The sequence below is a fragment of the Bombina bombina genome, chromosome 2 (genome assembly GCF_027579735.1).
Source record: "Bombina bombina isolate aBomBom1 chromosome 2, aBomBom1.pri, whole genome shotgun sequence".
Classification (NCBI taxonomy): Eukaryota; Metazoa; Chordata; class Amphibia; order Anura; family Bombinatoridae; genus Bombina; species Bombina bombina.
Genome location: NC_069500.1, coordinates 339761567 through 339779033, shown reverse-complemented (window position 1 = coordinate 339779033; position 17467 = coordinate 339761567). Strand labels below are relative to the sequence as shown.

The 17467-nt window shown below is 36.3% G+C and overlaps 1 protein-coding gene across 1 annotated transcript in view; it reads left to right on the top strand.

The window, feature by feature from the left end:
- Positions 1-17467, top strand: part of RPH3A (rabphilin 3A) — a 496507-nt gene that overhangs the window by 122481 nt on the left and 356559 nt on the right. Inside the window, exon 2 of the mRNA XM_053701695.1 lies at positions 15409-15495. Within this exon, the coding sequence (XP_053557670.1) occupies positions 15468-15495 (28 nt within the window). The 5' untranslated portion in view covers positions 15409-15467. The remainder of the gene's footprint in view (positions 1-15408; positions 15496-17467) is intronic.

Below are 17467 nucleotides of genomic sequence, written 5' to 3'. Positions count from 1 at the left end.
AAATAATCATTGCCTATGCTATTCAATATTCATTTTATTTTAAACAAAACCAATAATGAAAATTTGTTGCATTAAATACTTACTGATCCTTCTTCAGAGAGCCCTAGGCCCGCTAATAATAGGCTTACTGCGACTTTCACCTTTAGCGAAGGCCCTGGAATGCATTGCGCTAAGCTTACTATTAGCACACCCTGTGGCTCTGTGAAGAAGGATCAGGATTAGTGCAGTTCTCCAGTACACTGCAGGTAAACATTTTAACCCCATAAAGTAGCAAATGATTACTGCCAAATTATTTGTTTACTTTCATTTTTGTTGTGCATTTGTTTGGATATTCATTTTGTGGAAAAAAAATAAGAAGAAAATTTGTGTTTGAATTGGCATTTGTAACAAAACAAATGCACATGCCTATATTTTACTGTCTTCTGTAAAAACAGCCAATAGGCATCATCAGTGCTTAGTTCACTCTTTGCTTTACGGTGATCTCAACAAATTTTACCATAATCTCACAAGATTTCAGTGTAAACATCCTAATGCTGAGGAAGGAAATAAAGTAACTGTGCCTGCATGTCAGACACATAGTCCCTTGCAAGACCTGGAACAAGCATCCTGATTGGTTGCTTAATTTCACTTTACAACAAATTTTAATGTAGGATGTGGCTTCTTAGGAAATCTTGAGGTAAAATATCTACACTTTTGATATAAAACTGGTATAAAAATAAAACAAAAGATATAGAGAATTCCCAAGAAAAAATAAATCATGCAAGGAGCAGACTGGGAATTCGGACAGTGCTGCAAATTAGTTAAACATTTCATCATTATGCAAAAGTGTATAGAACTGGATCTGGAAATAAAACTGCTACAGAATTAGAACAAGATCTCTAGAAAACGAGATGCCTACAGAGGGGAGAATCTGTCAGTGTAATATTGTAAGGCAGAATATAGAATTAGGTGAAAGTTTAAATTATTTCAATTATAGAATTCATTTTCCCCTGACATTTGTCCAATAGAAAATCAAGGAATTTCAGTCTTATTTCAACCTTATCTACTATGTTGCTTAGTTACATTTGAATATTGATTCCCATAACTCCCTAAAGTCAATGAGTATTAATAATTGTATATTACATTGGATAAAAGGTACAATTTACATTTTTTTTTCTTAGGCAAATGTGAAACGTTCAAAATGTTAACATTCTTTTCAATGCAGACAGCATTTGTTATTTTTAAGAAATGTGCCAAAATATTCACTCATCACTATCTGAAGATTACAGGGTACCAGAAAGTGAGGTGAGAGAAAGCAGCTGGCAGACTGCGTGCACAAGTGCAAGGGAAGGAAACGATTCCATGTAACAAGATCATAGGGCTAGAGACTAGAACAAGGTCAGACAAGCAAAGGATAAAGGCTGTCAGCAAATATGTAAGGCCAGTAGGTTAGAAAAGCTGGCCTAAATACAAAGCACACAGACTAGGAACAAGCTCCAAGATCAGAGCACTGGGAGCCATAAATCCAACAATCTATCAGAAGGAAGCAATATTTTTTGTAACAAATTTATTACATTACAGATGGGTTTTCTTTTCAAGGCTTCATGCAAGCAAATAAAATCTAATTGTAACCATGTCTCTTAAAAGGACAGTAAATATCTATTGCTTTTGTGTACAAATGTGCAAATTGCTGTAAATTACCTAAACCAGCTATTTGATTTTCAGCATTTGCAGATTACAAGATCTACTTTTTGACCTCTCTAGGTAACATGGGACAAAGAACATTTTTTTTTTAAATCAAAGCAATAGGTGTTTAATGCCCTTTTAAGGTTATATTTAGGATTGAATTGGAAATCCAGCACCCTGAGATTTTTTTTTACAATAAGGTGCAATCATTTTACATGGTGTTTTAAGTGCTAATTATATCTTTTAAAATGTATACTAAACAAAGAAAGTTATATATATGCCGCCAATAAGCAAAATCCTAGAGGTGGATTGCAGACAAATTTGCCATATGTTTTCCACCCATAGTTTACATCCTACACCAGTAAGTGTTAAAATTATGTGTAAATAAGGTTCATCTAATAGTCTAGACTACAATAATATTTCTTTATAGGAACTAATAAATCCAAAATACAACTCCCATACATAGCTAATTTAGCCAAAAAGAATATGGATGTATATTAAAGGTACAGACAACTCTATATTTTCTTTGGTCATTCAGACAGGTCATAACATATTAAAAAGTTTTCAATTGTTTCTATTTTAAAAATTTAATTCATTCTCATGGTATTCTTTGATGAAGCAATATCTAGGTAATTAGCGTGTACATTTCTGAAGCATTAAACAACAGGAAACGCTGCTGCCACCTATTGTTCCTGCAAATGTATAACATAGTTATAAAACTGCTGCCATATATTGCTCCCGTCACATGTATGCTCCCACACTTTCCTAGCTGCTGTTCTTCAAAGGATACCCAGAGAACTAAGTAAATTTGATAATTGGAGTAAATTCATTTTTTTATTTTACTCTTTATCTAAATCATTAAATATTGTTTTGGGGTTTTAGGTTCCTTTAAACATAGCCTCACAAAAGCAAATTTTGAGTGAATATGAAATTGTGTAGCAGTAAAAATTACTTTTCACTCACTAAAGATAAAATTGTTTGTAGTAATCATAGCAAGACTTTATTTATAAATAACCAGGATGAAAACAGCATTAGATATCTACACTTGATTCCTGGTCCACAAATATAATAAAAAAAAGGTAGTAATTTCAAAATAAATTTACATAATTCAATTTCTTTTATACTGCTTATAAAATGTAATGACAGTTCCTTATATCAGAATTTTTATATAAACTCATATAAAGGAGCAAAGTAATATTATAAAATGTGTTTACTAAAACTTCTATATAAAATTTCAGATGAATATTAAAGTGATAGTAAATAAACAGTTGAGAAATTCTGTCTGTGTAAACTATATGCTTTTAAGTATAAAACATCATTTTTAAAATATAGGATTATATGTTTATCATAGTATCACTCCCTCTGCCCTTCCTTATTGTTTTCTGTAATGTTGTGACTTATAGAGCTTTTTTACGTGGGATATTATGCATGCACCTGATATGGGCTTAGGGTTGCCACCACGGCCATATTTTCCTGGACACTTATGAGTTACACATCCTGCAGGGTGTGCAGAGGGCAACAAGCACTGCACATCTGGACAGCACACGAATAGTGACCATGGACAGCACTCATGTACCTCCCTGCACACCTTGCAGCATGTGTAACTCATAAGTGTCCAGGAACACATGGCTGAGGTGGCAACCCTACATGTGCAATCTTTACCTGCGGCTACCCAGAAGCACAGGAGTGTGAATCTATTATTTTTAGTGAGCCATGCTCCATGGCTTCTCATTGGCCATGACTGCTACTGCATAAGAACCCAAAAAAAAAATCATTCTTGCAGAGGACAGGCAGCGAAATTAGCTTTATGCGTAATTCTTTCTTTAAAAAAAAAAAATAGGGGTGCCTTATTGTTTGTAAAGACTTTTAAACTGTTTTATTATACATCTACCGTTACTTTAAATATAATGAATTAATACAGCTAATTAATGTTCCAGTCTTGTGCTACCACACAGTGTCACACCGTATTACAAAGAAGTGACTTGGTGTAAAAGTACAGCAAATTAAGTGTGACAGAAATGCAGAAGAAGAAACTTTTTTTACTTCATATACTATAGACAACTATGTGAAACAATTCTAAATAGGTTCCAATAGGCTAAGTATGACAAACACTAGAGTAACACATTTTAGTGAAATGCTTGATGGGTAATTGGCTTGAACAGCCTTCGTGCAAGAAAATGCTAATTATACGAATGTTTTACCATCCATAAAATTTACTCACAGAATTGTTGAAATCATTGTTTTAGTTAAGTATCACTTTTGGTTAAACATATATTTTCTGCTTAATTTGGCCCTCAGCTACTGTCAGGTACATTGTAACATAATGATACCCTGTGAAGTGTCTGCTAAAAAGTTCATCACTAAATGCTGTTTCATTAATCTAAGGGCGAGAAAGCATTCAATTAAACTAATGGTTTATGTGATGTCCTGATGGGAAGAACTGAAAATACTATGACTGCAAATACTATCCCTTCAGAAAGGATTTCCTTTCTTGTGTTATATAAAACAAGTACTGACTCTACACTTGTACGGACAGTCATAGATATACATCCATAGATGTTAAGAACACAATAGATAATTGATTTTCATCACATAGTCCAGTGACAAAATGTCTGATCAGCTGGTAAATGTGTGTTGTTATTCTTTCACATACAGTGCCCTCCACGAATATTGGCACTCTTGGTAAATATGAACAAAAAAGGCTGTGAAAAATTGTCTTTATTGTTTAACCTTTTGATCTTTTGTTAAAAAAAATACACAAAATATTCTGTTTTCATGGATATCAAACAGGTTTATCCTGCACTTGGTCTATGTAGCCTCTGATTTTCTGTGTGGAACAGATGAGTAAAATTTTAAACAACCTAGGTATGCTTTTCAATAAAGGGTACCAATAGAATGATGCAAATTAGATAGCAGAAGAAAATACGAAGGTTGTTTAAAATGCTTTTTCTGAATCAGGAAAAAAAATGTTGGCTTTCATGTCTCATTTATATTACCTTGCATGACGCAGAGGTATACACTATATACAGTATATATATATATGTGTGTGTATGTGCAAGCATATTTTATTATTGCACCAAAGCTCCAGATCACTAATTCACTGCTGGGACCTAGATAAACAGATTACTCATTGGAGCCAATGACAAGAAAACAGCCACCAATTACCAGCTAGCTTCCAGTACATCACTATTGCTCTGGAGCTGATTATAACTATATGTTTAAACCCTTTACAGGTGGAGAAGATAATATTACATTTTATTTTGTTTGATTTAAATACTGCTGGAATTTTAAACAAATAAATGGCTACATTCTGCTATGTGCAACTGAATTACATGATTCTGCCTTCTTTTACTCACTGGGATATTTCTAGATTCACTCAATTCACCCAGATTAGCATCTATTCCCCAGGACATGTGTTAACTGTAAATTTGAATAACTAAGTATATCTTAAAGAAAACATAGGAAGAATAAGTTGTCAGATGGAACAAGAATCTATTATTACTATGGGCTCCATTTATCAATCATTTGGGGAATTCTCCTTTCTGTTCTCCTATCAGTTCTCCACAGCTCTCCTTTGTAGAGGCGCACATGTGCACCGGTATTTATCATAAAAAATTTGTTTTTTCTCCATAGGAGAGCTGAGGAGAACTAATGATAAATTTCTCCAGTCGGATTAGTATCTTCTCCTTATTTATCACTAAAAATAAGCAACTATTCTCCATGTCAATCATATATAAACCAATAGAAATCTTTATACAGCCTTCCTAGTAGCTTTGTTAACGCTCCTCTTCAGCAAACTTTTATATAAGAAAATAGATCTACATTTTCATTGTTTTTGTGCTTCAATTTTAGCGCCTTTTTATATCCTATTTTTATGCCCCACTAGATATCATTTTTGTGGTCTGTTATATATTATTTTGGTGCTCCATTATATATATATTTTTTTTCACTCACATTAATTATTATTGCACTCCAATAACCATTATTATTGTGCTTTATAATAGATCATTTTTGCACCTTGTAGAGCCCTTTTTTTGTGTAACTGCTTCTACAACTGGTGGAGAATAGATTTCTAATGCTGTTCTCCACAGTAGTGAGACTGATTGGTGGATAAATGAATCCACCAATAAAAAAGTGCTGTCCACAGTTCTGAACCCCAAAAAAGCTTAGATGCTTTCTTTTTTAAATAAAGATAGCAAGGGAAGGAAGAAAAATTGATAATAGGAGTAAATTATAAAGTTGCTTATCTGAATCGCCAAAGAAAAAATTTGGGTTCAGTGTCCCTTTAACAATATGCATTGATAATTGACGCAACCATAAAGAGACTTCTAATGCAATAAATCACATGATCTAATTCATTAGAGTCTGTAATTAATGCATTAATTGCACTAGATATGTTTAACCCCCACAAAGAGGTTAAAGATATACAGTGGGTTCCACTCAAGTGGAAAGCCACATAAGACCTGTCAATCAGCAGTTGTATACGGCTCAGGAATTAGAATCTGATTCTGCTTGCACTACAGCTCAGGAATCGCAAGGCTTGCAAGTATTGGGCTGAACTTTACCTGTGTGTTTAAAGGCATAGTAAACCCAATTTCTTTCTTTCATGATTCAGATAGAGCATGTGATTTTAAGCAACTTTCTAATTTACTATTTATTTTCTTTGTTCTCTTGCTATCTTTATTTGAAAAAGGAAGAATGTAGGCTTAGGAGCCGGCCCATTTTTGGTTCAGCACCCTGGCTAGCGCTCGTGATCAGGACCGTCTTTAACACAGGGCAAAAGGGGCAGCTGCCCTGGGCCCAGTCTCTGTTGAGGGGCCCAAGAGTCCAAAAAAAAAAAAAAATATTTTTTTTTTATTTTTTTTTTTATGGTTCATACCAGACTGCTGATGTGACATGGGGAACACACACATTCAGTCCTAATACTGTCACAGTCAAAAGTACTCTGCTTATATATAACTGTGCCAGACCGTGCCGGTGTCATGTGACATGCCAAGCTAGTGCCATGTACTGTTTTAGATGTGCACTGTGCAGCACTGAATGCAAAGCCCTAACTCGGCATCCAGCCATTTCCCACTGCATCAGAAAAGGTCCTACTGGGGTTACCACTGTTACCAGGTAACTGCTCTGGTGGTGGGGATTGTTTCTGGGTAGAGCTGACTGTGGGTGCATGCAGCAGAAAGCTGGAGTGGCAGGCACATGAGGATTTGAGCATCTGTGCAGCTGCATACACTGCTCTCTTCAGTCTTAAGGCTGTGTGACTCATCTCACACTGTATCCATGCAGCCTTGGACAGACAGCATCCAGTCTACTGGTCCCCTTAGCCCTGCTCTTTCTGCTGTGGACCTAAGATCAACTAACTGAAGTTTGTTAGGGGAATAGTGCTTTGTAGAAAGGTGTCAGTGGGAAGAATAAGTGAGTGCACACACGCCCCTCCCCATGCAGCATTGTCTAGTTCAGGGTGAGAGGGAACTTGTTCCTAGCAAAGAAGCGACATGTGCTGGTGTGGCTGATGTATAGGGGGGTAGTTATCAAGCCGTCAACCTCAAATACGCTGGAATTCCGCAGCGTATTTGTGGCGAGGCTGATTCGCCTTAGTTATCAAAGGCTTCAGACCGGCAAAAGTAGAATTTTGTGATGTAAACTTCGATCCGCCGGACTCCGTCCGACACAGATCGATTCTTACGTCACTCCAGATGTTCCGCACACAAGTGCGGCACAATCTCACTACTTTTGCTAGTTATCAAAAAACTAGCAGGTACGCTCGGCACTTTTACGGCCCAGCGTACCTGGTTTTCAAACCGCCAGCCTGGAGGCGGCGGATCCCATAGGAATCAATGGGAGTCTGACCATAGCGAAAGTACAAGTTCGCTGCTGCCAGACATCCCATTCATTCCTATGGGAGCTGTCTACACCTAACACCCTAACATGTACCCCGAGTCTAAACACCACTAATCTGCCCCCCCTACACCGCCACAACTAAATAAATGTATTACCCCCTAAACCACCGCTCCCGGAGCCCACCGCAAGCTACTCTATACATATTAACCCCTAAACCGCCGCTCCCGGAGCCCACCGCCAGCTACATTATACCTAGTAACCCCTATCCTGCCCCCCTATACCGCCGCCCTCTATAATAAATTTATTAACCCTTATCCTGCCGATCCCGCACCTCGCCGCAACTAAATAAATAGTTTAACCCCTAAACCGCCGCTCCCGGACCCCCGCAACCTATAATAAATTTATTAACCCCTATCCTGCCCCCCCACACCGTCGCCACCTATAATAAATTTATTAACCCCTATCCTGCCCCCCACTACACCGCCGCCACTGTAATAAAATTATTAACCCCTAAACCTAAGTCTAACACTAACCCTAACACCCCCCTAACTTAAATATTAATTAAATAAATCTAAATAATATTTCTCTTATTAACTAAGTTAATCCTATTTAAAACTAAATACTTACCTGTAAAATAAACCCTAATATAGCTACAATATAAATAATAATTATATTGTAGCTATCTTAGGATTTATTTTTATTTTACAGGCACCTTTCAATTTATTTTAACTAGGTACAATAGCTATTAAATAGTTATTAACTATCTAATAGCTTACCTAGCTAAAATAAAGAGAAATTTACCTGTAAAATAAAAACTAACCTAAGTTACAATTACACCTAACACTACACTATACTTTTATAAATTATTCCTATTTAAAACTAAATATTTACCTGTAAAATAAACCCTAAGATAGCTACAATATAATTAATAATTACATTGTAGCTATCTTAGGATTTATATTTATTTTACTGGTAACTTTGCATTTATTTTAGCTAGTTAGAATAGTTATTAAATAGTTATTAACTATTTAATAACTACCTAGCTAAAAGAAATACAAAATTACCTGTAAAATAAATCCTAACCTAAGTTACAATTAAACCTAACACTACACTATCATTAAATAAATTAAATAAACTACATACAAATAACTACAATTAAATACAATTACATAAACTAACTAAAGTACAAAAAATAAAAAAAGCTGTTACAAAAAATAAAAAAAAATAAGTTACAAACATTTAAAAACATATTACAACAATTTTAAGCTACTTACACCTAATCTAAGCCCCCTAATAAAATAACAACCCCCCCCCAAAATAAAAAATGCCCTAGCCTATTCTACATTAAAAAAGTTCAAAGCTCTTTTACCTTACCAGCCCTTAAAAGGGCCTTTTGTGGGGGCATGCCCCAAAGTTCAGCTCTTTTGCCTGTAAAAGAAAAATACAACCCCCCCCAACATTAAAACCCACCACCCACATACCCCTAATCTAACCCAAACCCCCCTTAAAATAACCTAACACTAATCCCCTGAAGATCATCCTACCTTTAGTTGTCTTCACTCAGCCGAGCCACCGATGGAACTGAAGAGGACATCCGGACCGGCAGAAGTTATCCTCCAAAGGGCGCTGAAGAAATCTTCCATCCGATGAAGTGATCCTCCAAGCGGCGCTGAAGAAATCTTCCATCCGGGCGAGGTCATCTTCCAAGAGGCGCTGAAGAAGTCTTCTATCCGGGCGAGGTCATCGTCGAAGCCGGGTCTTGAATCTTCATCCCGCCGACGCGGAACATCCTCCTTTCCCGACGAACTACCGACGAATGAAGGCTCCTTTAAGGGACGTCATCCAAGATGGCGTCCCTTCAAATCCGATTGGCGTCCCTTCAATTCCGATTGGCTGATAGGATTCTATCAGCCAATCGGAATTAAGGTTGGAAAAATCTGATTGGCTGATGAAATCAGCCAATCAGATTCAAGTTCAATCCGATTGGCTGATCCAATCAGCCAATCAGATTGAGCTCGCATTCTATTGGCTGACACCTTTTTTTGACTAGCAGCACTTTTTTTGCCAACACCTTTTTTTGTGCCGACACCTTTTTTTGACTAGCAGCACTTTTTTTTTATAATAAAAAAAATCACTGTTATTTTATAATGGTTTATTAATGTTGAGAATACAATTTGTAGAAATAAAAACTATTTTGCTTTTTAAACTGAATAATTTGTCATAGATTGAACAGGTTTGATTTCCAGCACTATGTATTCTCTGATAAAACTGTGATGGTGAACATGCAATTCTTTTTAGGGCAATCTCAGAGAAATGTTTAACTTATGATTGTTCTTATTAATAGATGAGCATTTTTGTACTGAATGTCTGTTTCTTAAGCTCTTTTGTTTAATAAAAGTAAAAAAAAAAAAAAAAAGCATTAGCTTATGCTAGACACCAGTATCCTCTCCCTGTCTATTTTATGAATAGATACAAAATTCTGTTAATATTCAGTTCTGGTTGAATTAGCAGAGTTTAATTGAATTATTTTTCACTTGTATAAGAACTTCAATAGGAATGGGAGGATATTCACAATGGATGACTGCTGTATTTGCACCAGTAGGCAAACACTGCACCTTCTCTGAGAGTCAGTTAATTCTTCAGTCACAATACACACCACTGACTGCTCTCTGAGCTTGAATACTGGTGCACAGGCCCTCACAGCATATGTGTGTATGCCTCTGAAAAACAGCAAAAACTTTTACTTGAAGCATCTTTTGCTAATGGAAGTATATTGCAAAAGTATTCTATTTAACCATGTGTATTTCAGTTTTGACATTACTATTCCTTTATCAAATTTGGCTGGTATATATAGTAAATGGACAGTCAACTTAAAAAAAAATAACTGCTGTAAAAGATCTATTGCTGCCAGTAATAATACATACTTTTTAAAAATATTTTACCAAATGTTATTGTTATAAACTTATTTTACCTTTCAAATGTGACCATGGAACGTTCCACTGGCATCCCCCCCATTATAATAATCAGTGAGCGTTTCAGCCAATCAGGTGACCACTCATCACTATTGATTTAAACTACTCATGGTGCTCCTGTGAGAGGTTGAAGGGAAACTAGCCCGCATGTGAGACAGCTCTGTAACTAAGCTAGCTGAAGTAGTGTTGAGTGGTGGCCTTCTGATTGGCTGAACTGCTCACTGCTAATTATAATAATAAAAAAGTAGAGCACAAGGTTCCCCCATCAGGGTAAATGTCCCGTTTTCATAAAAATGCCCTTACTCTACCTCCAAATTCCTGACTTCACCCAACTTATCACAATCAACTCTGTGTCCCAGAAATCCTTCTAGAAATGCTGGGAATTATTTCCTAGGCATCTAGTGCCCCACATACCTCTGACCTCCATCAATTTTAGCTCATATTTATCACCTATATTTATCCCAACTGGATGCCAGGGATGCATTGTTAGGTTTAAGCACTCCCACTAAACAGCCACAGATACACTGCCACACTTCCTCTAGACAACCACAGATGCACTCCCACTAGACAACCACAGATGCACTATTGAATACCCACTAGACAACCACAGATGCACTCGACAACCACAGATGCACTATTAAATACCCACTAGACAACCACAGATGCACTCCCACTAGACAACCACAGATGCACTCCTACACTCCCATTAGACATCCAATGATGCACTCCCATTAGACATCCACTGATGCACTCCCATTAGACATCCACAGGTCATTGAATAATAATACAATTAATAAATTAACCATCTAGGAAACACAAGAGTAGAAATACATCATGCCATAGAACAACCCCTCAATATGTGCTGACCCCTTTATTCCTGATGCCATAGGAACACGACTAGTTGGCCTAAACTAAACTGCATTTGTGTCAGATGTCTTCAACCAATTTTTGTGTAAGAAACCCTGATGCTACGGTTATACTGCATTGCTAATTCTGAAGGCTTAAAGGGACAAGAAGCCTAAAATGTTACTTTCATGATTCAGATACAGCATAGAATTTGAACCCTTTAACTGGGGATGAGGACAGGTGATCATCAACCATCTGATAAACTCCTATTTTGCAGATGATGACCAGGTGTCATCATCTGGGGGGACATGTGAGGTGTCCGAGGTTTCAGCATCTTTTGGGCATTTTGGAAATGTTGGAAACATTACCACACATGGGCATGGGATGTCACCAACCCATAATCCAGGATGTTCTTCATAGAGCTTAAGGGAACTAGATGGGGGGGGGGGGAGTGAGGATTCAAACTCTCAATCTATGCTCCCCTAAGTCCTTAGACCCCCAAGACCCACAATTTGAAAACCAATTACCTTTATTGTTTTTAAATAAAAATACACACTTTTAATTTTTCTAGGCACTTATAACAGTCCATCAAAAAGGCCTAGAGAGCCCAAGACCCATTGATTAAAGACCAAAAACCCATCTTTAAAATAAAGTATAGGATCATGGGAGCCCCTATATGCACATATATAATTATATCCAAAGTTGTTTATTATTAAGAGGTTAAACACTTTTTTTTCAAGAGTTTACAAAAACACACACACTATTGTTTACAACCTTGTTTATTAAAATTTTAATAAAAATATTCAGTTTTTTTATACCTTTTGTTGTACCTTAGATGTCATGATAACATATACATAAAATATTGGTATAGTTTGAATCTGCTGGGTCTGCTAAAAAAAAAAAAGGTCTACAGAAAGTGTTAAATGTGTCTAGAAACTCCAAAATAGCTCTGCACATGGGTGGAAATTGCAGTTGCTTCATTCTCTTGGTATAATTTGTCACAGTAGCAGCAATGCACTACTGGGAGCTAGCTGAACACGTTAGGTGAGGCTATAACAAGAGGCATATATGTGTAGCCACCAATAAGCAGCTAGCTCCCAGTAGTGCATTGCTGCCCCATGAGCCTACCTAGGTATGCTTTTCAACAAATTATTCCAAAAGAATGAAGAAAATTAGATAATAGAATCAAAGTTGTTTAAAATGGAATGCACTATTGGGAGTATGATAAAATCCTATACTATGTTACCCTGTCCATCATCTTTCTCTCTTTTTTTTTCTTCTTCCTCTCCTATATACATAGATTATTACTATTGTTAGTGGATTAGGAAAATGTATCTTGTTTTTTCAATAATTAAAATAGGGAAGTGGGTGGTTGAAGGGTGGTGAGCGAGGGGAAGGGGGTGAGTTCGGAAAAACTGAAAATGGAAACGTTGGTACCCATCCAGGGGTAGTATGAAGTCTTGTGACTCATCAGTATAAGGTTTTAAGATCTTGGTTGTGTTATTCCACAAGGTAAACTTTTATGTTTTTTGACTTTTTATTACTTTTCAATTATTCTGCGGATCATAATGTAAAGACCAGATTGTGGTATAATTATAGACATATAATATAGGTTGAATACTGTTCTGTATGACCTGTATTTATTTATTTTTCTTCTGTAAACACTGTGTTATACCATGGTTCCCATCCTCTTTTTTTCTGTACACTGAAATGGATTATCAACTTAAAAAACAAAACAAAAAAAAAACCTGAATGCTCCAGCTAAATCATGATTTATTTTTCACTTTACTGTCCCTTTAACTATTGAGGCTGAAAATTGCCAAAATGTGTTGTTTTTTTTTTTTCAAACTCTAAAAATTGATTTAGAACATCATAAGAAAACACGTGGAATTTTTTTGTGTGTGTGTTTCCCAATTCCAGCCCTCCAGGCCAGATTTTCACTCAGTAATACCATTGCATGTAAATATGCGCTGGTATTACAAGTATAGCGCAATGCGAAAGCTACCTTGCACTTCCATAGACTCTAATGGGAGCCTCATACTCATGCCTGCAAAAGAAACCTAGCGCAGTGCAGGTGGCAAATCCCACAGCGTTGGACATCAATAAATAAATATATGTATATGCCTATATACATATATATTTATGTGTTTATATGTGTATAACACATATTAACATGCAAATATATATGTATATAAGAATTAGCATATATATTTATAGAGAAAACACAGTACCCCATTGACCTCCATGTAAAGGCACTTCAGGTGCCATTTTTTTAAACACCCAACATCCACTCATTTTAACCCCTTATAACTGCTTCAAACTGTTCATTTTTAACCAGAGGTCTGACCTCTGGTTAAAGGGACACTAAAGCCATATTTTTTTCAATAATGGTTCAGCATGCAATTTTAAGCAACTTTCTAATTTACTGCTAATATCAATTTGTCTTCGTTCTCTTGGCTCTTGCTATCTTTATTTATAAAACAAGAATGTAAAGCTTAAGAGCCGGCCCATTTTTGGATCAGAACCTAGGTTAAAGGGACAGTCTAGTATAAATTAAACTTTCATTATTTAGATAGGACTTTTAATTTTAATCAACTTTCCCATTTACTTTCATCATCAAATTAGATTTTTTCTCTTGGTATTCTTAGTTTAAACTAAACATAGGTAGGCTCACATGCTATTTTCTAAGCCTTTGAGGGCTGCCTCTTATCACATTCTTTTTAAATCTCTTTTCAACACAAAGAGACAGAAAGTACACGTGGGCCATATAGATAACACTGTGTTCAGGCACAGGGGGTTAAACAATGCTAAATTTAAGACAATAGATAATAAACAGTCACAGTCATGTGATCAGGGGGCTCGAAGAAGGTTCCTAGATACAAGGTAATCACAAAGGTAAAAAGTATATTAATATAACAGTGTTGGTTATGTAAAACTGGGGAATGGGTAATAAAGGGATTATCTATCTTTTAAAACAATAACAATTCTATGGTAGACTGTCCCTTTAAGCTTGCTTATTGGTTTGCTAAATGTAGCCACCAATAAGCAAGCGCTATCCAGGGTGCTGAACCTACAATGGGCTGGCTCCTAAGCTTTAAATTTTTGCTTTTTAAATAAAGATAGCAAGAGAACGAAGGAAAATTGATAGGAGTAAATTAGGAAGTTGCTTAAAATTGCATGCTCTATCTGAATCATGAAATAAAAAAATTGGGTTTAGTATCCCTTTAATTGTGCTTAGCGCAAAATGAAAGTGCAAACTTGCGGTAGCATTAACCAGCTACTTGTAATGGCTAGTTATTTAATGTGCACCCGTAAACGGCAAATTTGCTACTTTACAGGTGCACTTTAAGATAGTGCCCCACTTGTAATCTGACCCAGTATTAATGGGTTGCAATGATTTTAAATTTAAAACCAGGAAAGCTAAGAGTTTGTATTAAATCAGCCATAAACTTCTGATTATAACACTTTTGCATTAAAATATGTTATGAACAAAGGGTTACATTCTTTATTATATAAAGCATTGTAAAAATCAAAGAAATTCATAACACAAAATATAAAAAGGACGTTAAACTCCATATTCAATAGATGCATACATAGTAAATATCAGCAGTGATTTGCATACAAAATGAATCTTTTAAAATATTCAAAACTTGTGTGTGTGTATATGTGTGTGTATATATATATATATATATATATATATATGTGTGTGTGTATATATTTAGCTAGGTCAGGCAATTTGCAGAATTTGAGCTCCAATTTTTAATATACTGTATATTAAATTCTAAATCGTCTTCCTACTTGTCTGAAAAGCATATGTATCTATTTATTTGTGTGTGTGTGTATGTGTATATATATATATATATATATATATATATATATATATATATATTAAATCATCTGAACACATTTATTTCTGATGGATTACATTTTCACTTGAATGTACCTATAAGAATCTAGTTCATTTTGTCTGAAGTCAGAAACAATTTGACCCATGCCAGGCTTACAATATACACAATATCAAGGTGTTAATGCTGTCTATCTGTACTGCTGCTTACAGTTTATTTCTGTGTGTTTTTTCTTTCAGCCAATTAGCAATGACAGACACCGTGATTGGAAACAGCTCTAACCGATGGATGTGTCCCAATGACAAGCAAATGGCTCTTAAATCCAAGTAAGCATCATTTCAGCTGTTTTTTTATTAACAAGAACCAAGGACGTGCCTGACACGTTCTCTGGGGTTTCAAGCGCTGGAAGCGATGGTGATCGCTTTCAGGCGCTTTCAGGGTATTGCAGTGATGCATCGGTATTGAGGCATCACTGCAATACCTTTTTTTAACCACCGATGCAGAAAGGGCCACTCTGTGGCCCTCTTTGCATCGACCATCGATGGTGCTGATCGTTGGTGGGTGGGAACCATAGCAGGGAGGCGGGTGGGCGGCCCATCATTGGTTAGTTCCAGATCTGGTCACACAGAAGTGTGCATGATGCAGCAGGAGTGGAGCGGGGGGCGTTTGCGCGGGCACCACATTTACATTAATGTGTTGTAAATGTTTGGGAAGGAGAGAGAGGGAGGGGGGAATAAATGTTGGGCAGGGGATCTGGGAGAGGGTAGAGTATTGAGGGGGGCAGCTACACAAGAGAAAATGTTCTATTGTATATAAAAAATAAAAAACACAACTTTTTTTGGCAAACTGGGTACTGGCATGGCACCAAATAGGTAGAGGGGGGAGGGTTAGAGAGCTGTATGGGGGGATCAGGGAGGTTGGGGGCTAAGGGGGATCCAACACTGCAGAATCAATATATATAAAAAAATGCTTTATATTTTAGTACTGGCAGACTTTCTGCCAGTACTTAAGATGGTGGTGACAATTGTGAGGTGGGGGAGGGAAGAAAGCTGTTTGAGGGGGGTCAGGGAGGGATCAGGGGGTGGGATGTGTCAGGTGGGAGGCTGATCTCTACACTAAAGCTAAAATGAACCCTACAAGCTACCTAATTAACCCCTTAACTGCTGTGCATAATACAAGTATGGTGCACAGCGGCATTTAGCGGCCTTCTAATTACCAAAAAGTAATGCCAAAGCCATATATGTCTGCTATTCTAAATAAAGATGATCCCAGAAAAGCATTTACAACCATTTGTGCCATAATTGTACAAGCTGTTTGTAAATTATTTCAGTGAGAAACCTAAAATTTGTGAAAAAGTGAACGTCTTTTTTTTTTATTTGATCGCATTTGGCGGTAAAATAGTGGCATGAAATATACTAATATGGGCCTAGATCAATACTTTGGGTTGCCTACTAAAAAAATATATACATGTGACGGGTTATTCAGGGATTCCTGACAGATATCAGTGTTACAATGTAACTATTGCTTATTTGAAAAAAAAGCAAAGAACATGTAAACATTGGGTATTTAGGACAAAATTTAGAAACTATTTAGAATAGGTGTTTTTTGGGGGTTGTAGATGTGTAACAGATTTTAGGGGTCAAAGTTAGAAAAAGTGTGTGTGTTTTTTTCTTTCATTTTTTCATCATATTTTATAAAATATTTTATAGTAAATTATATGATATGATGAAAATAATGGTATCTTTAGAAAGTCCATTTAATGGTACAGTAAAAGAGTAAGAGGAAAATTACAGCTAAACACAAACATTGCAAACATTAAAAAATAGCCCTGTTAAGGTTAAGAAAATTGAAAAATGGTCTGGTCACTAAGGGGTTAAGGGGACATTATGGTACCATAGCACTGAGGTCCAATTTAGTCACCAAAGGTACATATTTGACTTTGAAAGGTACAATATGCAAAGGTACCAATATGTTCCCATGTTAAAGGGTACAGCAGGTGTACACTAATTCTTTAGAGAAGCATTAAAGTGAATGTGAAATTAAATGAATAAGAGCCCAGTATCTAAAAATACTCTTAAAAACAGGGGTACTTTAATTTATTAAACTTTACAATGAAACTTCTTTTTTCAAATACTTACCTTTGCTTTATGGAAAGCAGACCGGGGATCCTTGGCCTGCAGCTCTTGCTGTAGTTAACAGATAGATGACAAATCCGGCTTCCTCCAATCGTTACGTGCCCCCTTTGGTGTCCAGCTCATGAGGCACGCAACGATTGTAGGAAACCGACCTGGGCATCGA